General features: G+C 41.1%; 1 protein-coding gene and 1 long non-coding RNA gene across 3 annotated transcripts; one reads left to right on the top strand and one right to left on the bottom strand.

The window, feature by feature from the left end:
• Positions 1–1639: 1639 nt before the first annotated feature.
• On the bottom strand, positions 1640–18668 carry spock3 (SPARC (osteonectin), cwcv and kazal like domains proteoglycan 3). Its single transcript, XM_018695831.2, has 11 exons — positions 18516–18668; positions 18219–18341; positions 9640–9679; positions 7506–7614; positions 6635–6743; positions 6343–6445; positions 5937–6044; positions 5601–5822; positions 4599–4661; positions 4349–4486; positions 1640–4030 (listed from the first exon to the last, which is right to left on the bottom strand). Exons 2-11 carry the CDS (start codon positions 18339–18341, stop codon positions 3873–3875), a joined length of 1173 nt encoding a protein of 390 aa, XP_018551347.1. The 5' UTR covers positions 18516–18668; the 3' UTR covers positions 1640–3872.
• LOC127142481 (uncharacterized) lies at positions 18348–19796 on the top strand. Of its 2 annotated transcripts, XR_007813257.1 has the most exons (3): positions 18348–18490; positions 18624–18790; positions 19072–19796. It is a non-coding gene; the product is annotated as an uncharacterized LOC127142481 (long non-coding RNA). The 2 variants fall into 2 exon arrangements; XR_007813256.1 differs by having other exon boundaries at positions 18624–19796.
• Positions 19797–23932: the final 4136 nt, after the last annotated feature.

The following is a 23932-nucleotide window of genomic DNA, read 5'->3' as shown; positions in this document are numbered from 1 at the left end:
ATGTATATGTATTTTTGAGCCCTTTTTTAATATTTAAAAATCTCTATCTCAGCATATTCTGAAGTGTATATGCACTTTTTTTATTTATTTAGAAAATACTTACTATACATCATCCTATAGTGTTCTCAACACAGGAAGTGTATGAAATAATCATTTGCTTCTTGACAGAGGCTTTAAAGCTCTGATTCAACTGGTAAATAGTTTACAACCATTAAACCTGTCCTGTCCCACTGCTATATGGATGTCTATTGCTTGTGCTGACTCAGGCACAGTAACATGAGCCCACTCTGTGTGTGTGTGTGTGTGTATGTGTGTGTGTGCCAGAGTGTGTATTGACTAACACTGACTTAAACCATTAAGGTGAGCCATACTGCCTCCTCAGCAGCTTGCTCTGGAGACCCAGCTCAGACCTTTTCAATGGTACTTACATTTAGTACACAAACAAGACCTGAACAATGGAGACCAGCCCACAGTGTTGCTGTAGACGTGTAAACAGAAGGTAAAGCATTTGAAACCAATAGAAAGCATTGACAGCGATCATAATCATCATTATCAGAGGAAGAGAACATATGATCAGTATATTATGGCTAATAACACACACACTCTTAGTAAGTGACTATACCTCATCATGCAGCAGAGAGTGGAAGTGATAAAAAAATAACCTGCGTCACAGAGTATTGCTTATCCAAGAAACCTGATTTCCGAACATCAAAAGTGCTTCCTGCAATTTGAGGCATTTCCCATCAGTGCTCAGTCATTCTGTCTCCCCATACACTCGCAGATCACTTTTTACTGTTGGACTTTCTCCAACAACAGGCTTCCACTGTGTGGAAATTAGCCAACGAGATTGTATCTCTCTTCATTTCTTTCATGGTCAGCACATACAGGCGCGATTTGATATTTATCCAGTGACTTCCCTATCTGGAGCTGCTGACAGGTTCTTTTGCCAACATACACACACACACACACACACACACACACACACATATTTCTGCATTGTGTGAGTTCCTGCTGCCTGCTTACACTGGACTGGACATGAGAGGAAAAAAAATGTAGTTCTCACATCGAACAAATGAAAACAAACTTTTCCAGGTCAGTGAATGTGCCTTTTTCCTGTGCTAATTTATTTAGTGTAAGTATTTTTGCTCTACATGTGTGTACGTGTGCTCATACAGTATGTGCCGTGTGTATGCATCCATGTGTGGTGCATGGTGTGGGTTTGACAGTGACTCATAAAATATTCACCTGGTCTTCTCCTACATAATGCAGTAATGTTCTCGTGCACCGAACTCATTGCCTACAAACAAGCAAGAGTTTGTCACTCCTGACCACTGTCAGCTTCCTCTCCTTTTAAACTGAAGCCATGCATAAATACCTTCAACTTCCACTTACGGGCAGGTGCTGTGTGGCCTCATCTTAAGAGCTATAATTATACACTTCAACAACAGCTGTACATCTTAAACTGAGAGACGAGTGGGGGACCTTTTATTGCACAAAACCTTCATTAAATAGATGCACACAGAGAACTGAAACATACAACAGATATAGGACAGAGATGTGGTCACACACTGAAACAAGAGTTCTCTGCGTATATTCTGTCCGCCAAAGTAAAACACACGACGACGTAGTCAAGCAGACATTGGTCAATATAGCTTTTATTTCAGCAAATCATACATACACTGTAAAAAATGCATCTGTATCATAACTTTTAAACACTATCAGAGCTGTGATGACAGTGTGTGATTGGTTGAGAGTGGCTACAGTGTCTGAGGTCATTAAAATGATTTGCATGTCATCACACTCATGAAACAGCTTACTTTAAGACTGAAACGTTTTCCAGTTCGTAAAGTGAATTGAAATTCCAAGTTAAAAGGAATGAGAGGGAGAAAAAAAAAAAGAAAGAAAGAAAGAAAAGAAAAAAGTAATAATAATAATAATGATAATAAAAGGACTACTGGACAGTTAAATGGCACTTTTCAGGTCTTAACATGGAACTTCAACAGATGTTCGATTGAAAATGAAGCCAGACGGCAGATTAATAATTGAAAATTAATATAGTACATCAGGTCCCAGGTCTGCATAACCTGTCACAGGACTTATCAAGAATACACAAATCTGGGATCAGTTTTAGTTTTCAACCCTGGCAGATATACACTATAAGTAGTTAGAGCAGGTCAGGTACAAATCAAGCTTCTGAAACAAAGTAAAAGCAAAAACACTGTAAGATGATCATCTTTTTTTCATATAAAGCTGTCTAAACCAAAGCTTCCTCTAGCCAGTGTACTAATATATAAAACATTTTCAAATCCAGCAGAATCTAAGTGTTTACTTTAACTGCTAAGTATCTCTGTGCTTCTCTACATTCTAGCTATCCTATGTAACAACTAAAAAGATCTGTAATATGGCCTATGTTAACACCATCATAAGAGAGACCCAAAACACAAGCCATACCAATACCCGACTAGTATCTGAGCCTGACAGTAAAGCCACTCTTATGCAGTGTACTGACTGAAGCTTAAAGTCAGCCCGGTAAGCATGCTTCTCCCAACTCTTACTGCCATCTGTCCTCACCAGTACAAGGCACACCTTCCCCTTCACCCCCCTGCCAGACATTATCAACAGGTCTGCATGGCTCTGTGGTTTCATTACTGTGCAAGAGATTTGTTCTGTTACCGTGTGCTCAAATCGCGCTAAGTCCAAGACTTACATCTGAAAAAATTTAAAAACACCAAGTCTTCCCCTGAACTCCTGATGAGGTTTTCTTTGCGCTCACTGACGTATTAAAGGCCAGTAAACATTTTTCTATCACACAGATTTGTGGCTTAAGCAGTTTATGACTATATAAGTGTAGTTTCATCTGTACATACGCTTGAGGGAATCGTTCCAACCTCAAGCTCCATTATGTTTTGAGTTCCACAAAGGTTTAGCCTCGGGTCCTACAGGCTGAAACAACATCACACAGTATTAGACATGCTACGACAAAATCCGTTTCATCTTCTGTATTCATCCAACGATGGATTAGAAAAATAGATAATAATAATATTTTTTTCCCCCTAACACCGGCAACCAAGCAGTAATTTGTCTTTCCTTGTTGCTGAGCCTTTGAGATGATTTGACTCGATTTGTGTCTCAGTGAAAACAGCTAGCATGTCGGTTCTGATTGTTATCCAACTCACACTGCATTTTTTTCTGTTCTTTTTTTTTGCCATAATTCTCCTAATGAAGCATGTCTAACTCTTATCTTGTTTTTCCACACAGTTACAGTCACAGTTACAAATCAAGATCAAAAGAAACCTAAAGAGTGCAATATTCTCTTATCTACATCATCAACATCCCACCTACACACAGGAACGTTTGATAAGGAGTAAAAGGGTGAGTGGGTGGGGGGGACAAGGAGGGATGAAGGAATGAAGAAGGGGAAATCTCTTTAACATCGCGCCTCAGGCATCAACACACTCAGGCATCAGAGTGCTGCACAAGGACAGGACACAATAGAAGACATGGACTGTCCAATGAAGGGAGAGGTCTTTGCACAAGTGACCAAATCCAAAGCACTGGAGTGGTTGTTGAATAGTCCTTGTCATATTCTCTGGTTGGCTGACACACAAGTGAACAAGTGCCATAAACCAATCATATTTTATACTTAAGACAGGAAGAGAAATCATAAACGTTTGCCAGGAATATTGGTTTTTTTTTTTCTTTTTCTTTTTCTTAAACTTATGAACAAACAATACACAGAGAGTAGTCCATAGGCTGTTAGTACGATTAAGTATCTGCCTGGGGGAGTCACCTAGAAACGTGCAGTTTGACCAAACAAACAGTTTTCTCTTTTTTCTTTTTCTGTTTTCTTGGTTTTTTTTTGTATTTTTAAATTACGACAGATATTCGTCGTTGTCGTCGTCGTCGTCCTCATATTCGTCATCCTCGTCATCCATCCCTGCCTGATCGCTGAGGACAAAGGAGTCTTCGTCGTCGTCGGGGAAGAGAGAGTCTCCACTGCCGAGGTCTCCAGAAGACTCCAAAATTACGCCTGGAGACAGAGGTTAAACCAGAGCTTACAATTAAAGGGATAGTTAGACGATTGGAAATGTGTTATTTCTTTGTGAGAGTTGAGAACATAATCAAGTTAGCTTAGCACAAAGTCTGGAAACAGCTAAATATAACAGTTCCATGATACAAATGTATTGTGGTAACAAATTTCATGCTATACAAAAAAGAAAATTGTAAAATTGGCATTTCTAAATGATTTCCTCCATGATGCTTTAAGTGCAAATCACGCTGCGTTGCTTTGCTCTCTTTACATAACCAAATTAACTTGACTCTCTGTTCTCCTCAGTGATTTGCTTACCACAGTCTGCAGGGCCATGGGTGCGTGAACCGGCCACTTCGTTGCCATAGCGATCCACACACCAGCACTGTCCGCTGCTGCTGTGGCACTGGTGGGACCTGTAGTAACCTTCCTCATCACAGGAAGGCAGATACTGACCTACACGCCAAAACACACAGACACATGCACACAGTGAATCAGGGAAACACACACTTCATCCTCTGCTGGATGTGTGTGTGTGTGTGTGTGTGTGTGTGTGTGTGTGTCTCACCAAGGAGCTTCTTCCCGGCTTGCTTTTTGTTGATACTGGACAGCTCTGCTTTACAAGGGGAATCTGAAAAGAGGAGACAAGGGACTGTGGTAACAAACTGCAGAAGTCTGCTGTTCTGGGAATGCATCTGTTTGCATGAACTTTGCCTCTTTTGTGCACTTTTTGCTTTCGTCATGGTGTTTGTTATCCTGCTGCCTTTGCTTTTACAAGTGTAGCACCAGTGACGCATCCGTATTACTGTTTTTTTAGGAACCAAAAAAAAAAAAAAAAATTGTCCTTGGTGTCATACAATAGTGTTTTAATACACTGTATTGTATTGTATTGCATTTATTGTGTCTTACAGATTGCAGTAATGTATTCTGTACATGCCAAGGAAGAACATGACATTCTGATTGGCTGGAAGGTGACTTATTATTTCCCTGTCAGTAGGCGTCAGTTTATAAATTAGAGAAAAGTTCTGCTTTACTGCAACTTGAGACGTCTTCTTGCACTTTTTGGCCATCGCTTCTATTGCTATTGATACCAGTGTTCTCAAAGTGATTGCTGAGATCTGGGAAAATGGTGACATTGCTAAATGGAAGCCTGACAGGGCAAAAGCACTCAGACAATCAGAGAGGCTGTAAACAAGCCAGCAGTTAGGCCAAATTATCTAAACCACTTTATTTGGACGTAAAAGCGAAAGTGCGTCCATAATGTTGGTAATAATTCCTCACTGTACAGGAAAACTGTGTATGAGCACAACTATGATAAGTATAATGGGTCAAAGTAAAACCAGAAAGTCAAGTCTATAAATTGTGAGGGACGTTTACAATGGACCGTTTAATAGTGGGTAATAATTTTTCCAAATGCATTTGTTTTCTATTCCAAAAGCCCCTGTATGAAATCAGAATTTCCCTTTCAGCATCTTATTTCACAAGACACAGACGAAGCAGAATCTGCATAACACCTGTGTTTGCATGTATTGTATACATTACAAAGTGCGAGCGCGTTCAGATGCCGTACCTGTGTACCTCTGGAAGCACGTGCACCACTCGGAGCTGGTTATAACTTTGTCCGCATGTGTATCGCAGGATTTGAAGAACGCATCAGAGCACAGCTCGTTCCTGTCCAGGTAAAGGCTCTTGATCTCTGACTGGTCCAGCTGGAGGTCAAAGTTTGTGTCCAAGCGGGAGAACATCCAGCCCAGAGGGTCCTTACAAATAGGTGACGCCCCGATCTCAAACTCTGCGGACAGAAAAGAGGGTAAATGTGCTAAAGTATAAAGTCTAACAGCGACTGTGCTGTTGTATGAACGTGTTTTCTCTTGTTTTCGGACTGTGTTAATGAAATGTGACTCACTGTTCTTCTCTGACTTCTTGACTCTCTTGTGGTTGCCGTTCTCATGCAGCACTCTGAACCAGTCTCTCAGACGACTCACCACCTCCTTCAGGTCCGACTCACTGCACACTGAGGATTAATGGCACTAATGATTAATGATGATAAAATGGCACATGATTGTCCTTCTGCTCCTTCATGGAGATGAGAAGTCAGAGTCAGCGTCAGCACAGCACAGCTACCCTGCAACTTGCGTAAGGATTCAGCGTCACGCTAAAAGACATTTTAGCAGGGCAGAGGAGCTTTAGCTTGTCAGGAGAAAGGGGGCTTAAACATGAGCTTGGACACAACTGGAGACTTTTCATTAAGAAGAATTTACTGTTTTGTATTATAGCTTGCAGTGTGCAGTGGTGTGTACAGAGACGTGTACCTTTCTTCTCTGCAGAGCTGTGTTCTGAGGGGCAAGGACACATGCCAGGACACTTCACAGCGATCTTCTTCTCTGCGATGCATGCCTGGTAGTCCAACTTGCACTGTGTGAGACAGAGACAGAGACAGACACAGAGACAGAAGGGATGAGACAGAAGTGGAAGAAAAATGAGGATGTGCATCTCGTCAAGCGGAAATGAAAGATGTGATTCGTGCGCTCAGATGTTTCTATTATGAGTGTGGCTGTGTGGCTGTGTGTGTGTGTGTGTGAATGTGTGTGTGTGTGCGGGTACCTTGGTGGAGTAGGTGTGGCCGTCAGTTCCACAAACGGGAGATGGGTGAACCACGGGGCAGGGTTTGCACTTTGACCCCGGACTCTGGTACAAATTGGCATCTTTAAAACTAGAGAGGAGATTCAAACAACTGTTTTTACACACACACACACACACACAAACATCTCACTCTATGTGTATGAAAAGACTGCATCATTTGACGCCATATCCTTCATTGCACGCACTGTTTGTTCTTACAGCTTCATTCAAAGCTAGCGTTTCCAAGTATTTTGTATCTGTGATTCATTGTCTTTGTCTCTTCTTACATCAATTTCAAAGATGAGACAAGGATTTAGGATTTATAGGTGATTATTTTCTGATTTGCTTGTAGCGTGTGGCCATAATTGTGTTGTTGCTAAGAATGGGAAATGAGGTCAGTATGGCGTTACTGTCCTCTGTCCAGTCTGCAATGTCCCAGACAGACACACACACACACATACACACATACACACACACATAGCCCATTCATATCACTTGGCAGGACTTTGTGTCCGTTGTAAGGCAGTGCCAGTGCTGGGGTAATTGGACTAAACAGTAATGTCACACAACAGTCACAAGAGAGCTGGGCAACCAGCAGACCAGCTGGAAAAACAGAAAAACAGCCACCCCTCTGGTGTTGTTGCTTATCATGCTGCGTGAATAAGTGAGCAGGAAAAAAAAAACGAGGCAGGAGAAAAGGGATGGAAAGTAATAAAGAGATTTGATATCCACTGTCATTCATGTTTCTTTTGAGGCTTTGTCACCGAAAACATCTGAATGCAAATTTCAGGGACCTTGTTGATGCATAGGCCTGTTTAAGAGATCGAGTGTGTGTGTGTGATTGTGTTCTTACCTTACTCTCCTCTGGCTGACACAAGTGGCCGTCTTATAATCCTCAGCCACACACACTTTGTGGCGACTGCATTTGATCTTCAGACAGGGGTCCTTTGCTGGATCAAGGCCTAAAAACACAAAACAGAGAACGCTTTTAAGTGTATATACGTGCACTATACATGTGTGCGCAACCAAACCACAGCCCCTCTATTAAAAGAGCTTCCTAAAAAGACTAAGCCCGTGAGCATAAGCAGAGAGAGAATGTTCCCAGGTTACATTTTCCTTTTGTTCTTTGAAATTCTAGATCAATGGTTACTGGTTAAATCATGTACTGCCTTTCATTTTTACAGATCCAAGCCATGTGGATAGGCATTACAGATCTGTGTGTGTGTGTGTGTGTGTGTGTGTGGTGTGTGTGTGTGTGTGTGTGTTACGGTATACTGGCAATGTCTCTCTCATGCTGAACTCAAAGCAAAGCCATAATACCGTTAAGTATCCTTAAAGCTAAAAACAGATGGAACTGGTTACAGAGGCTTCCTCTGACCTTACATCAGCCTGCACTAAGTGTCAGTGGTCTTACTGAGATCCTCAAACTGATCTGGTATCAGATCCTACAGCTGAGAGCCATATCTGGCTTTTAAGGTAAGAGCTGATTTTAGATCTGAATCTCAGGCAGAGGATGTGATCTTTGTTGCTTAAGACAGGCTAGCTGTTTCTGACGTCTGGTCAGCAGTCAGAGCGGCACCTGCAAGCAAGATCTCAGATCCTCAGCTGATCTCAGAACAGTTTGTGAATGACCTCTGCTCTAAAGAACCTTACTGTAATCCCTGAGCAGCTTTGGCAGATTATCCTGCCTCCATCCTCCAACGCGCTATCTAATGCTATTGTTTCCCTGACATGTCTGTGTGCGTGTGGATGCATGTGTGAGTGTTTTTGAGGATACACTGATAAGTGAGAGTGAATGTGTTCATGTCCTGGTGAGCCTGGAAGTGTGTATGAGCTTAGCGCTGTCTGTAATACACTTGGAAATGAAGATGACAGAAGAATAGAAAATCATCTACATACATCAATTGGTCAGGTGTAGTGAAAATAATTTGTGATAGTTATAAAATAACAGCCTGTGATATACAGTGTAAAATTGTGTAAAGTACGGTACTTTGTATATGAGAGTAAATGTACAGTACGTGTAGAGACAGCAGCTCCTGTGAATTTACAGCATATTGGAGCAGCATGAGTGAGGATTCGACATGAGATCACCACCATCCTTATCTTACTGCTACCAACTCTTGATGAGTCACGCAGGGCTGACACTAATTTGCCATCACATGATTCAAGCAACAACAGGTTTTAGAGCGTGTAAATTCCAGGGAACAAATTTAAATGAGACACGTGATAGTTTATTGATGGTAAATCTAATGTAAAAACTACAGAACAGATGATTCAATGAAATCTGGTGAGTTAGGCCATTCACCAAGAAAGAAGTGATTATGATAGTGTGACCATGTGACATCTGTTAAGCACTTTGCTTTTTTTTTCTCTAAAATTCTTCCTGGATTCCTTCCTTGAGGCGAATCTATCAGCAGATTAAAATTTTTGTACATTTTAACCTTGCTTCTCTTTCATCCAGTCTACTAAATTTTACTGAATTTACTAAATTCTACTGAATTTAGTACATATTTGGAAGAAACTTTTCCCTTTATATATTCATTTGACTTTTGATGTCACTGTGTAGTTGCTGAACTGCAATAATTCTTAAACGCATCAGATCAAATGTGGATGTCATTCACGCACTGACTTTGAGCAATCCTGCAGAATTTGAAAGCATTTCATCAGTGGGTGGCATTTTGGCAACATAATAAATTTAAGTGGCCATAACTCAGTGGCAGTAAGTGTGACTCACTTTTAACTCTGTACAGCTGCTGATCTATTCCTACTTAATTTTATGTAGATATCCTCCAAAAATCACAACCATCATCACCATGATGTTTGTAAATGTGTATATTTTGATGATGATACATATCCATGTAGAGATTAAATTCAATTAAATATTAACAAATAATCAAATCTAAAGGTTTGTTCAGCTTTGGAAGTGAGTTCTCTTTGTCCTTTCTGATGTGTGTAGTAACCACTCCAGCTCTCTCACTCACACCCACCTTGATCGAAGGGCTTGGATGGAGTCCATGTTCCAGGCTCCTGAAACAGGGTTAACCAAAAAAAAAAAAAAAAAAAGAAAAAGAAAAAGAAAGAAATGATGAAAATACTGTTCACATGACATCCATAGTAAATAATACATGACACATGCACATAGTATTACAAACCTCCACTTCCTTTGAGAGAAAGCATTACAAAGACAGAGAATGAAAAATTAATTTTCATTAGGGTTTTTCTTTTTGAGTGGGAACTTTACATTGTGAAATAAATAGATGAAAATGTAGGAAACACGCATACACACACTGTGAATTACAAACACATGGAGCATGCATATATTTAATCAAGATAACATTGATGTGTTGACAGCACATGTTCTCTGCATGTGTGCACACATAGCTTATCCCTCGTATCACCAAATTGAATTTTGTTTATGTATCATACATGACAGAGGGAGGATATCTGCTGAACAGATTATTTTAGTATGCTTTTCAGGTTTAGGTTCAGGTTCTGGAAATGCAGTTTGAAGTGGATTTCAATTACTGACTACAACAGGCTTTCAAAGAGGAAATTAACGTGTTTAGCTACTTACAGTTAAGTGAAAGGATGAGGCTTTCAGTATAAGTAAAGCGTGGTTTAATGTCAGGCTTCTGTTCAACAAAAACCTTTTAGATATAAATTATGATCAGCCAGGAAAGTCTGCATTGCATAGTTGGGCAAAAAAGCATAAATATGACTTTTGGAAACCTGATTTACTGTGAAGATGCATCTGATCAACTCTGTTCTTCACTGACACTAACCCAACTTATGTTTACGAAGAAGGAAGGAAGCACTGCATGAGTCCGGCTGATCAGATAGGTTTTAAAACCTGCTAGATAAAGTCAGGTGACTCAGTCCATTGCATATGGATGTGATTTCACAGTCTAAATAAGGATTGCATATACTAGAGGTGAGTGATTTGCCAGTTTTTAATAGAATGGCACGACACACCCATCTTTATGTCTGTGTCTCTGCCCTCAGTCCTCTGAGTTCAGAGAGCTCACTGTCTGATTTACTCTCTGTATCTGGGCATCCATTCAAACTGGTTTTAAAGACATCTTCTCTCTCATTCTGTCACAATGATAACCTGTTCTTGTTATCTCATCTGTCCTCTTTCTTTTTCATTCAGTTTCACTTACACACACACACACACACACACACACACACACACACACACACACATACCACAAAACACACTTGTTTTTGTCCTTTAGGAAATATTGCATTGACTAACAGTCCGTCTCTGGAGACTTAACCTGACCATAACCATAACCACAGCATGCTTTATTGTAACCTCAAGTCTTACCCTAACCTTAAACATGTGGCTATCACTTTTTTGTCACCAGCCGGGAGGTAAGTCATCATAATGTGACTGTGTTCTCTAACATTTGTCCCCACAATCTGAATTATTAGCTTTAGAAGTAAATGACAAAACAATGTTACCCAAAATCAATAGAAAGCACAACAAAATAAGTCTTTTTTTTTAAATAAAATAGTGTAATAACCTTGCCTAAAAATGAATTTAAAATGATATATAATTACTTATTGCTTGATTCACTAATTACTATCTATTTTCTGGTTCACTAGTGGATTATTATTATCAAAATACTGCACATGTATAGCTTTGGCACCTAGTGATTTATTGTAAGTCAGAAAACAAAATATTCTCCCTCTCTCTCTCTCTCTCCAGCTCTCTTTGTCTCTGTGTCTTTTTTGGTGTGTATATCCTCTATGTGTGTGTGTCTGTTGTCTCATTTGGCACTATATGCTAGAACAAATAGGAAGGGAGGGAAATAGGGGAGAAAAAAAATCTTATCAGCATACAGTAAATCCCACAGTGAGCCTGCACAGAGACGAGTGTCTTATCCACCCAATTAAAGTTCTGTATTGCAAATTTGCACATTCTGATGTTGTGCAAATCTCCGCCAACGAACAGGAAGTATCAAATTCAAACTAAGAGTTAAACTCAGACCTGTCACCTAGACAGCAGCGGGTGAGAGCTCTGTCCCAATGGACCTGAATTCCTCTGCCTTCAGTTTCCTCACTCTCATGTATACAGGGCAGATTTATTGTACTATTGTTATGTAGTTCTGGCACATAGCATTTTCTCTGGAGATACGCTACAGTATGTGCCACTGTGCAGTACAGACAGCAGAGATATAGGGTTAGGGTTAGAACTGTGAATCAGCCACGAACACAGGGAGGCTATAGTAACAACAAGTATAAAGCAGTTATCACTTGTTCTGCAGTAAGAAAATAAAGAATCTAAAAACTAAATGTGCTTTTACAAGTGAGGTGATCACTGAAAACTGATCAGCCACGTGTGGACAGGGGTCCCAATAGAGGTGTGAACCACTGATTCAATTCACAGTTCACTCATTGCCATAACAGTGATTTTAGTTCTAACTTGTTTCATTTTTGTAAATTAAAATTTAACTTATTAAGTATTCAGTACTGCCAGTAATAGTAATAGAAGCAGTACCAGGTTCAACTTCTCAGCCCTGGCGGGGCAGGAAGTGTATGTGGGACTTTGGGTAGATTAGAGGGCGAGTGGTTGAGAGGAGCTGTCAGTGAGTGAGTATTTATAAAAAGGTGCAGTTCTTCACTGTGCTACACTATTCAGATTGTCTTTGGTATAAATGTTGAGCAAACATTGCATTGTTTTGGTCTCTACAGTGTTGTCCCCAGGTTTTCTAGCTCGACAGATTTGTAGTGTTAGAAAGCTTGTACATGTTAGTTACCATCCTGCATTGCTTCATGCAAAGTTTACAAGTTTTTTTTTTTTTTTTAACAAGCTCTCAATTTTTTCCTCAGGAAGCTGAGATATGTTTACACCTTGAACTTGTCTGCACCGCTTGTCTGTGAGATGCAGATTCAGTAATGTATGTTTCCTGCATTGTCACCCACTGAGGAAACAGACACAATGACAGAGTTATTGGTCTGCATTTCATGACATTGATGCATGTTTTTTTCTTTTTCTTTCTTTCTTTTTTTTTTTTGCAAATACTTTAGTTTGACTCCAACATTTCATGCTAACTTTTGCTGAACCCAAAGTACCCCAAGAACCCAAAACCCCTTAATGATTGATGATCAATACAACAATGCAAAGAACAGTGTGTGTATGTGTGTGTCCATAGGGTACAGCAGCATGTATGTCACAGACCCCGAATATTGTGCACATATACAACAATATTGACTAGGAGAGACTTACACTGTCAGGGAGTCTCCCTTGGTCTCACCTCCTTGTGCCCTATGAGGTTAAAATAATAAACTGCTTTCTCTCAGCTCCAATTAATTTCTCCTTCTTGTCCTTCATTGCTGGCCTTTTCTGACCCTCTGCATCTTCACTACACACTCTCCTTCTCTACCTTCCATTCATTACAAATATCCATGTTAGAGTATGAGAAACTTCAGCAGTGGTTCTGTCTGTGTCTTCTGTGTTTGTCAAACAGATTCAGAAATATCTATCTCTGAAAAGAACTGATATAAAATAACAGTGAGGTACTTTTGTGTCTGTTCAGGATAGTTCCCTTCTAGCACTGCAGACCGTGGAGACTGAATAATGAGAACATTGCATTATTGGGGCCAGGCCCTCTAGACCAGTCAAGACAACAAAAGTGCTTGCGGTCTGATTCCTTAATGGAATCAACAGACACAGGCAACCATAGACATAGACACACACATAGAGGCACAGCAAAACACACACATATGCCCGTCCGCATGCACATGAATACACACACGGTTCTACAAACAAACAAACTTATCACCACAACATTGACTGTAGTGCCAGAATCTGTCAGCATTACAAAACATCAAATAAGTGGATGAATGCACTTCACTGCACATGCAACCAGCCACCCACTTTTCCAAAAACCACAGAAAACCTCAAATTCAACAATAGGTCTAATGGCCTCCTGAGTGTACGTTAAAAATAGCAACTTTTCAATTTATCTCTCCATCTCTTTCCACCTCTATTCCTCTCTCTCCCTCACAGTTATAACAGCCTTTTCCCCTTGTGTGCACAAATACACACAAACACGACTGTGTGTGTATTTCAGCTCTGTTGGCTAACATCCTAATTTGCTACTGTGCATATTGATTTTGTGTAGTTTTATCTGCATGTCCATACACACAAGTGGTCACGAATATGCTGTTTCTGACAACTGCTTTTCTCACCTTTAGTTCAGATTTTCCCAGATCAGATTTTATCCCTCTTAATTGTGTCCTAATGGCTTCTGCCTCCCTGCTAACGTCTAACAGGAGAAATGTGTGTATGTTTTCACTGTACTGGCTCTCCTTGTCTTGCTCAAGCTTGTCGCATGCATGCACGCACAAACACACACAAATCCACATTGAGGTGCTTTGAAGTGGAAAAGGCCTCAAGCTCTCTACCTTCCCTACATCATTCACCCTCCGCAACACAAACAACACAGGGCAGACATGCACGTAAAAACAACACAAAGACAGAGGAGAGGTGAAGAGAGGAAAGGAGAGGATGGAAATGCATAATCTGCTCTAATGAGGCTACTCTAAACAGTTAATTTACTCATATACCATACAGTTAAGTGTCACATCATACATCATTGCACATCATTCATTAGCCGCTCCCCCCCCCCTCGCCCAATTGTTAAACCTGTCTTCGTCCTCAGTGTCTTCACTCTGTGCCAGCGCTGTAAGCTTGCCAAGGTCCAGAAAGCGGAGCAGAATGTCTAAAAAACTGAGATGGCACCAGTGCAGCAAAGACAGCCCCAGGCCGATCCAGCCATCCTAACAGGACTTACAGTACATCAGTGGCCAAGATCCTATCTAGTGCACTTAGCAGGAGACCCACTTATGGGTCTTGCTGAAAGATGAAAGCGACAGTAGCCTACATGCCTAAAATGTAAAATTTAAATCACGGTAAAGCTGGGTTTAGCAAAGAACATCACTACATAAGATAAATAAATAAATGTCTCATTATAAATACTGTCCTTATTGGCTGCATGATTAAAATACCACTAACAGCTTTGAAGACTCCCAGACTTCACAATGAATAATCACATTACAGATTATTCTTGAAGTCAAGAGTCATTAAGCAACCGCAATGGGTTGCACTAGCTATATATTATACGTTTATGTGTTAAGTCCTTACTAAGCTCGGGCTAGTATAGCAGCTAGCTTGCTTAAAACCAGCAATCTGCTAAATCATGTTGTACCATTAAAATGTGAGAAATGTCTTAACCTTTAAACACTTCATGTGTAAATTAGTTGCTAGGAAACATATGTAGCAGTCAAATCAAAAGCAATGAACAATGTAATAATACTGTATGTATGGTTAGCAGTTTTAATATCTGATTATGCTAACTTAACTAGTGTTATTTGGTCATTTAGTCATTTAGTTATGTCTCTTAGTCTTCACCCTGAGTAATGCTAAAATAGTACAGGCTACAGTATTAGCAAGCTAAAGTTAGCGTTGACCATGGGCTAAGTTAGCTATACAAGTTAAAGGCTAAACCTGGAAGTTTTATGGCTAATGTGTAAGAAGTTGTGGTGCATCCAATTCAGTGATGTGTAACTCACCCCTTAGTGAAATCTTTCATTAAAACTAGGCTACATTTGAAATCAGAAAGGGCTGATGCATCCGGCTCCAGCTTTTGGAGGCTTTATCAAGCAGGTTGATCTTTTCACCTCTTGAAAAACATTTATACATAGACTACATACCCAACAGTACAATTTACATGATGTGTTCACAGGCTGTACAGAACATGTCAGTTGCAGCTTTTCTCTGCTAACTGGCCCCTTGAGCTGTAACCTCTATACAGTGAAATACGTGACAATGCTGTGACAGCATTGGGATGCATGTGTTCCACTATGCACGACTATATCAATCAGATTACCGGCCCTTCTAACCATAGTACAAATCAATAATGAATAGACTGAGGCAGAAGGAGTGATTCATTCAACAGGCTTAACTTCATCCCTGCTTTTGCGTGAAAATATTGTATAAATACTAGAAAATATAGTCTAGTAGTATCTAATCTTACTGAAATCGCACAAGGACACTTGTTAAAACTCACTTACCAATAAGCTACAAGTACAAATAGGTACCATCTTGAGTTTTAAAAAAAGATGTAATTACATACAAATAGGTCCATTAAATTTGTATAGGAGTTAAGATGTCTGTGCCACTGGAAACCCGGCAGCGACACAAGTCCAATTGACAGAAAACATACAAAGAGAAAAATGAGTTTGCCAAGGCTGTCTGTCATTGTTCCTTTTGTTATGTAGCTGAATACCCACATATACTGCACTGACCTATATATACAAAACAGTTACAGATTGACAATCTGGGGCACAGCACTAAAACACAAAATAATAGTCCTGCACATACATACATACAGAGAACATAATGCTTTTGTGCTCCACCTCTATCACTAATGCCTGAGCCTCAAGGTTAAAACAGACGTGAATGCACACAGAGCCTTCAGCTCTCAGCTCAGTGCCAATCATTCCACTCTCTTTCATCTTTGCTTTCCACTCTCATTACCCTGCACCTCCCTCTCAGGTATCTATCTATCTATCTATCTATCTATCTATCTATCTATCTATCTATCTATCTATCTATCTTTTTGCATTAAAACAGTTACCATGCTCTCTAAACTCTCTCTCTCTCTCTCTCTCTCTCACACACACACACACACACACACACACACACAGTCTATGTCTAACTGTATATATCTCAAAGACTTCAGCTCATCTTAAATAGCACAGCACCCGGCCAATCACTTTTCCTCACTAGCATTCGGCCCTGACACCCTATTTGCATAATCCAAATCCAATAGTTGGACCTGAAGTGTATCACATGGGTCCACCTGAGCTGATGGGTTCACATGCTTAAGTGTGACAGGCAGGGAAAGTGAGAGATAGAAAAAGCCTCTTACAAGTTACTTAAAAAAACACGAGAACATGAAATAAAAAAGACAGCACTTGCCCTAATATTTGAAAATTAAAACTAATGTTGCTCATGTTTTTGCTTTTCTCTCCCTAACATTAAATATATCACAGGCTCTAATTCAGAAATGCAGGTACACAGCATGGTCAAACCAGTCATTAAAGCAAGTGTGAGTGAAAAGGCTATTTTCCTTGTGCCTTATGTTAACCCTGCTGTTTTTGCAGCTCCATCAAAGTGTAGCTCCTGAACAAACAGGCCTGTTTATTCTAATTTATGTGCATGAGCATGTATATACATAGACTAACATGCTTGTATTTGTGTGTTCTTTTATGTGTGTGTGTGCAAGTACATGCATGTACAAATCACTTCTGGTTGTGTGGACCCACTTAATCTGTGATTAGAGGCAAGATATTCTTCTAACGCATACACACCACTTGAAACCTACATTGCAGTATTAGGCAAAAGAAATAAACAGACTTCTTTACCTTGTATTCTGATGCCCCCTTTAATTAGCACTGATTTCCCCTGTCTTTCATCTGTAATCAACAGCTAAAATGTATTTTATTATTAGCCTTAAAAAAAACATCTGAAAGCAAAGGGCCACACTCCTGCAAATACAAGCATTTCCTTACTGAAAGGTTGGTGTTTAATGGATGAAAGGATTCTATATGACAATGAAGAGCATGGATACAGTAAAACTGGCAGCTTGGCTACATGATCAGAGGCTGTATGGTATGCTCCATGACAGTCAGCTGCAGCATTACTGCACTAAGTGGCCTTATATAAACATGTCAGGGTAAAGGTGGCTGACAGCACCTTGTTGAAGTCCACCATAGAAGACACTCACCAGCAGTATAATCAGCTAGACTGGTTCAAACACAATCACTACTACACTGAGAGACACAGATGTATACAAAGCCACTGAGACCTCCTCTAATCATCCCATAGGGACCCACTCACTGTCTGTGAGTTTATAATGGGCTTGCTCTACTTTTTGCTCTTTGTATCATGGTGTTAATATGCTGTTATATTCCCAACTGGCACTTGTGCTTTTGTGATATTAGTATTGTATCGCTATACAAATACGCACAGACTAGGGGCTAAAACATACATTATACTTTTGCTGGTTTCCTCCTCACCACCTTGTGGCAGATATTCATTCCTGATCAAACAGCACATCCAGGCCTCACGGCTGCGGACTCCCTCCCTACACCTGCCCATAATTAGTAGGCCCCTTTACGGGAGGGGTGGGGGGGGGACTCGGCGGTAACTCTCGGACAGGCAGCCGAGGTGCATTTGTGCGTTTTTCAGAGGCCTTGGCTGTCTCCATCAAAATACATATACACGTTCACAGGCGAGGATGATCCCGGTATCGCTACAGTGTTATTCACCGTCTCAGCGGAGCGGGTGATGAACGTGTGACAAACACCAAAACGGGCCCCGTGACGCGTTGCGAGAGAGAGAGAGAGAGAGAGAGAGAGAGGAACCGAGGAGCGCATCACCACAAGCCAGCGAGGGTGGCTATGGGGAGGGAAAGGGGGGGGCTGTAAATGAGATAATGAGGAGGGGGGTGGTGGAGGGGCGATGATAATATAAGCCTGAAATATTACTCACATCTCTGAATTTGTCCCATCTCCCAGCGAGCCACTTATCATCCAAAAAATTGCCGCTGTCGGAGCGAGCGGAGACGTGTCCGAAGGCGACGGCGCACACACACAGCAAGGCGACGCTCAGCATCTGCGGACACACAACAACAGTACGGAGAGAGGACATCGGATCAGTGCTGTAGGACGCCGCAATCGCGTCGAAAACAAAGCCAGCTCAATGCACACATCCCATCAGCCGTGGATAACTGACGGTCAGCACTGAATAATAAAGATGCGAAGGTGTGTGATTTTTTTTCTCTCCTACCTTGTCGCATCAGCTGCTCTCCAGACTGTATGTGCTCGCTGCCGTTTTCTGTCACTAGTAATAGCAGCCCTCTCCTCTCTCTCTCTCTCTCTCTCTCTCTGTGCGCAGCAGAAAACGGGAACGCGCGTGGCACCGTGCGCGGGCCCTGCGCCCCCCACCCCACCCCCACCCTCTCTGCCTCTCCTCAGTGCAGTGGAAACGGTCCTGATGGCTCGCTGTGGGCTGTCATCAGGACACCGCAAAAGTGTTTCTCGCTGATTACCTCTGGTGAAAAAGTAACTGGGAAATCCTTTGATAAAAATTAGAGGGTAGATAGGTGCATCGCAGCAAATGTATACAGGGTTGTAGCAAGGTTTCACTTATTGCATGTAAACATCAACAAATCAAACAACCTAAAGATCACCTAACCCATCATAAAATATTGCTGATGCAATGTAAATTCAAATAGGAAACCATAATCTAGACCACGACCTCCTGTGTTTGTGTTATGCTTATGTTATGTGTATGTGTGTGTATGTGTTTCCTTTATTTATGCCATGTTTCTGCTCTGTTACAGCCATCACACCGGAGCCGCTCAGGCTTGTTTGTAACAGTAGTGACTCATGAAAGACTTTTGCTCACATTCCTGGCAGAGGTTAGCTCAGCACTGTAAATTGATGCTCCAAGATAACATGGTTTCCGTTAAGAAATGCACCTAAATGGGCCCCGTCCTGGATGATTTGTGGAGGTGGGTGGAATCGTTCCATGTTCAAGTTAGTCCTTTCTGGGACATGCAAGCCCCCCAGGAATGGTTGAGCGTGTTTCAAGAGGGACATTTTTACTAGGTGCGCTCGGCTTCCACACAGGAGGGAACACAGGGGCCACAGATAGTTTCAAGGAATTTCTTCTTGTATGTTTGAGAGTTTCTAATTCTTTATGGGTACAAATTAAAGGAGAGAAAAAAAAAACAACCACTCTGAACTGAGCCTCCAGAACAGCTTCAATGCTCCATGGCATTGAATTTACCAAGTCTCTGGAACTCAACTGGAGAAGAGAAACACCATCCTTCAAAAGGATTTTCCCACTCATCGTTGAGAGTGTCTTGTCAGGTCAAAATGTCCCGGTGACGGGGGTGCCCTCATAGCCGAATGGTTTGGACGCATACCATGTGGGCCCTAGTGGTCTGAGCAGGCGGACCCCGGTTCGACCCTTACTGCATGTCATTCCCCCACTCTCTCCCTCCCTGTTTCCTGTCTCTCTCACTGCCTTATCAATAAAGGCAAAAAAGCCACAAAAAAAGCCCTGGTGATTGTGAAGGCCTTCAAATATTATTCACATCATTTTCATACTCACCAAACCCATCAGTGACTCCTTGTATCCTGTACTCAAAGCATCTTTATGTTTCTCCACTGATTTATTCAGGGTCTGTAGTTGAACGAGGTAAAGGAAAGAGGACGATGTCAAAATAAAAGAGCAAAAACCTTGAAAATGTGGAGAAGGTGAGCAAGTTAGAAGGTATTCATATTATTACCAGGCTCAGAGAAGCCTGGTGGTCAGGCAGGTCAGGGTATTATTATGCACAGTTGCTGCAGAAACCAACCTTGACCTCAGCTTCACATCTTCATCTTCACAAGAGGCTGTAGAGAACACGAGTGCGTGTGTGTGTGGGCATGTGGAAAAGATGACAGGTCGCAGATATTTGAAAGTCAAATTAGAAGTATGAAGCATGCATGACTGCATAACAGAGGCATCATGTATCATGTGCTGTGTGTGCACAACCAAGATGCTAAATGGTCTAACTGCCTGAGCTCACACATGTACAGATGAGTAAAAAAAAAGATATTTGACGTGAGTCCTGCGTTCACTCTAACCGGAAGTGTGCAGCATGTAAACAGGAAACTGGTGGTGGAGAGGCCAGCGCGGTTGGCAGAACGGGAGGCGTCGGTCTACTTTGAACCATGCTTTGTTCTCTCCTATCAGCACAAGGTGATCTCATCTAGGTTACGACAAGATAGTTGTGAAGGTGGTGGTGTGCAGGACTGTGGGTGACGTGGTCATTCTTTTATGGCTCACTGTTAGCTTGTGCTTTCTGACATTTGTGCAAATGGAAGCAGGAAAGGAGGTGTTTTGAGTGTGTGTGTGTGTGTGTGTGTGTGTGTGTGTGTGTGTGTGTGTGTCTTCCAGCCCAGGGGGTTCATACATTATTCAGTCTCAGACATTAAAGATGTAGATGTGGTCAGAGACATATGCAGGAGAGACACACAGAGTGCTCACACAGACACACACACATAAATCCACACAAGCATGCCCACACACACACACACACAGATTTCTGTTGTTGCTTAATGAAACTCTGCATAGATTTTTCGTTTCACTCAAGTTTAATTTTCCCTTCATTTTTCCCCTCTGCTAAGTAAATTCACGACCATCGCACATTGTTGACTCAATTGCCACACAGGCCGAGAGAAAAGGATGAGAAAGGAGAGATGGAGAAAGGAAGGAGTTCGAGAAAAATAGGACAGAAACAACATAATGCGTGAGTGTGTGTGCTTGTACGTGTGTGTATTTGGATGGCATGAAACGTGTCTCAAGGAGTGGAGATTTCACAGCCCAGTGACTCTGTCACTGTGCACCTGCTCACTGAGGGAGTGTTGGTGAGGTGGGGTGGGGTGGGGGGCAGGAGAAAAGTGGGAGATGAAGTGAAGGTGTTTGGGGTAAAAGGAAGTAGAAAATCCATCAACAGAGAATTAGGGTGAGTGTACTAAAGGAATTTATTCAGCAGAATTAAAAAACATATATACACAGAGATACCTTCCATGCAATACCATATCATAGCAACACCACTGGGTACAAAAGTATGTTGACATCCAAACATGACATTCTCGCTTGATAATTGAACATCTCATTCCAAAACCATGGCCAAATAATGTGCTGCTGTAACAGCCTCCGCTGCTCTGAGATGGTTTTCAACAAGACTGTGGCACCTGACGGCAGGGATTTGCTCCGATTTGGCATTAATGAGGTAAGGCACTAATGTTGGGCGATAAGGCCTGGCTCACAGGTGGTGTCCCAGTTCATCCCAAAAGTCTTTTACATAGAAGGCACTCTGACTTGTGATACTGGGGAAAGCACAGATGTTAAATTCAGGTGTCCCAGTGAGCCATGACTGTGTGACAACAGGCACATTACAAGGACCCTGAAACTTAAGCAGCCGAGATGAATTGGCCATTTATTACATACACCTGTGCTTTTTGTACTGTGACATGACAAAATGTTACCTGTAAGTCTATGAAACACAGCCCAGGTGTGTCCACATACATTTGGCCTCTCTCTCTCTCTCTCTCTCTCTCTCTCTCTGTCTCTCATTCAACACAGCTCCCATTAAAATACTTTAATGGGATGAGTGTCACTCAAACTATACTGCAAATAATTAAATTACAATGTCAGAAATAATGGATAATAATAAGAGGTGATCTCTCTTTTTTTAATCTCTTGCCTCCTCTGTCTATCTCAATCATGATGGGAGATGAAAGGCAATTTTAAAAAAAAGCTCAGGTGTGTCTAAATCGTTAACTGGGTTTCATGTAATCTTCATTCTTCAGTGAAATGAAATATTTGGATGGTTGGTTTTGCAACAGCTCTGGTAACTGTTTTATGCAAAATGGAAACAACAGTGTTGTGTGTGTGTGTGTGTGTAAAGATGTTTTTTTTTTTTTTTTTTAGGTTTATTTGTGAATAAATTTGTTACGTCCACAACTTTGTGTGTGCAGGTGTGCACAGATGTAAGTGTATGTGAGTGTGTTTATTTTGAACATAGCTCTGTGTGTGTATGTGTATGTGGGGATATTTGAAGGAGAGGGACTGGGGAGCGAGTGTGTTATCTTGCGAAGCAGACATTTCAAGCATAGCTGTGACTATAAGGTCAGTGTGAGTCCTGTGTTTTAGCCCCAGGATGAAAAGCTAATAGCACAATAATGACAGAGAGGGAAACTGCAAACAGGAGATAAGGCAGACAGAAACAAAATGGCCATCGCTGAGAGGGTGATTACAGAGCCAGTGAGCGGGCATAAGAGAGGAAAAGAAGCTAAAGAGAGAGAGAGAGAGAGAGAGGGAGAGCAGTGGGATGAAGAAGAGTAGAAGCTGTATAGATAACGGATGGATGGTTGTTGTGAATTCTGGACTCCTGTCAGTTACATTCAAATGATTTTCCATGAATTTCGAGAAGGTGACCCCTGCATATCTACAGCCCCCAAAAGAAAATTATATGTCTGTCATGTTAATGTTTATAATGATGTCAAAATGACATGTTTTCCAAAGAGGGAGAAAAATAGCTGCCTCTCCGAATTTGTCTATGATGACAGAATGCAACCATTTAGCTGTATTTTTTCCCTTTAAAGTTAGCATTCACATGTTATTGCATCCATTCTCCCATGACCAGAAATGTATTTACAGCTCTATGTTTCAAGTCAGGGGACCTAACATGAGGTCTTTGATCTGTAGCTGAAGAACCAGAGTCACATGAAACATTTTAAGGCTGGTGCATGTACAGAGCTCCTTTGTATGTGGTTCAGGGAATAAACATACAAAAAATACTAATAGACAGAGGTGGTGAACTGCAGGAATTTACTTTTTATCATGTATTCACTGGAATATTATGACTGAACTTATAGGGATATACTGCAGATTTTTTTGGTTACGGTGTTTGCTCTCCCCCTTGTGGTGATTATTGAACATTACAATAAGCATGAAGATGGTGACTAAGAAGCACACTCCTACTGTTCAGCCTCAAGGTGCAGATCCACACACAACTTTTTTAACATTCTCTTATATAGGTATTACATGGTCATTCTATAATACTGTTGTCAATGGGGGAACACAAATCCTTTTTGTTCACAGCATGAATCTAATTTACTGCTACTGCAGATGAATATTTAGCCCTCATATAGATATGGGATTTTCAGTTACAAATCAAAAGCTTGTGTCACGGATAATTAATGAATTAATGACAAATCTGTTTTATATACACTGATTAAGCAGTTTATTAGCAACACCTCTAATGCAGTCTGACACAACATCCCTATAATGATACTACCAAAATCTAAGCTTACAGTGTTCAGTATCGTTCACCCTGTGTCAAAGACGTGTTGGTTCAACTCTGTCGAAGCTTTGAGTGGTGGTTCTATAGTAGACTGCATTATGTTTTTCCAACATTTTCTCAAACCCCATACACTGTACACATAGCAAGAGGAAATTACCATTGAGTTGAATCACTGACTCAGTATTAGGGAATAGGAACACTAATAGATTCACAAGATTTACAGTCTGAATTTATTACAAGGCTGTTGTAATGGATTGTAATGGAGTATACAGCTGTACCTAATTGACGCAGTGCTGATAGCTTTTGTACACCTCTTACAACACTAACAATGTTTAATACA

The sequence above is a fragment of the Lates calcarifer genome, linkage group LG5 (genome assembly GCF_001640805.2).
Source record: "Lates calcarifer isolate ASB-BC8 linkage group LG5, TLL_Latcal_v3, whole genome shotgun sequence".
Lineage (NCBI taxonomy): Eukaryota > Metazoa > Chordata > Actinopteri > Centropomidae > Lates > Lates calcarifer.
The sequence above is the reverse complement of the archived record's forward strand: the minus strand, read 5'-3'. Positions and strand labels throughout refer to the sequence as shown.

What these genes read in the sequence shown, in the direction of transcription:
- spock3 (XM_018695831.2), bottom strand. Translation starts at nt 18,341, where the DNA reads ATGCTGAGCGTCGCCTTGCTGTGTGTGTGCGCCGTCGCCTTCGGACAC. An exon ending in CAGCTCTGCAGAGAAGAAAG is followed by an intron (nt 6,045 to 6,342) that starts GTACACGTCTCT and finishes ATTAATCCTCAG; the next exon opens with TGTGCAGTGAGTCGGACCTG. An exon ending in AGCCGGGAAGAAGCTCCTTG is followed by an intron (nt 4,487 to 4,598) that starts GTGAGACACACA and finishes TTTGGCGTGTAG; the next exon opens with GTCAGTATCTGCCTTCCTGT.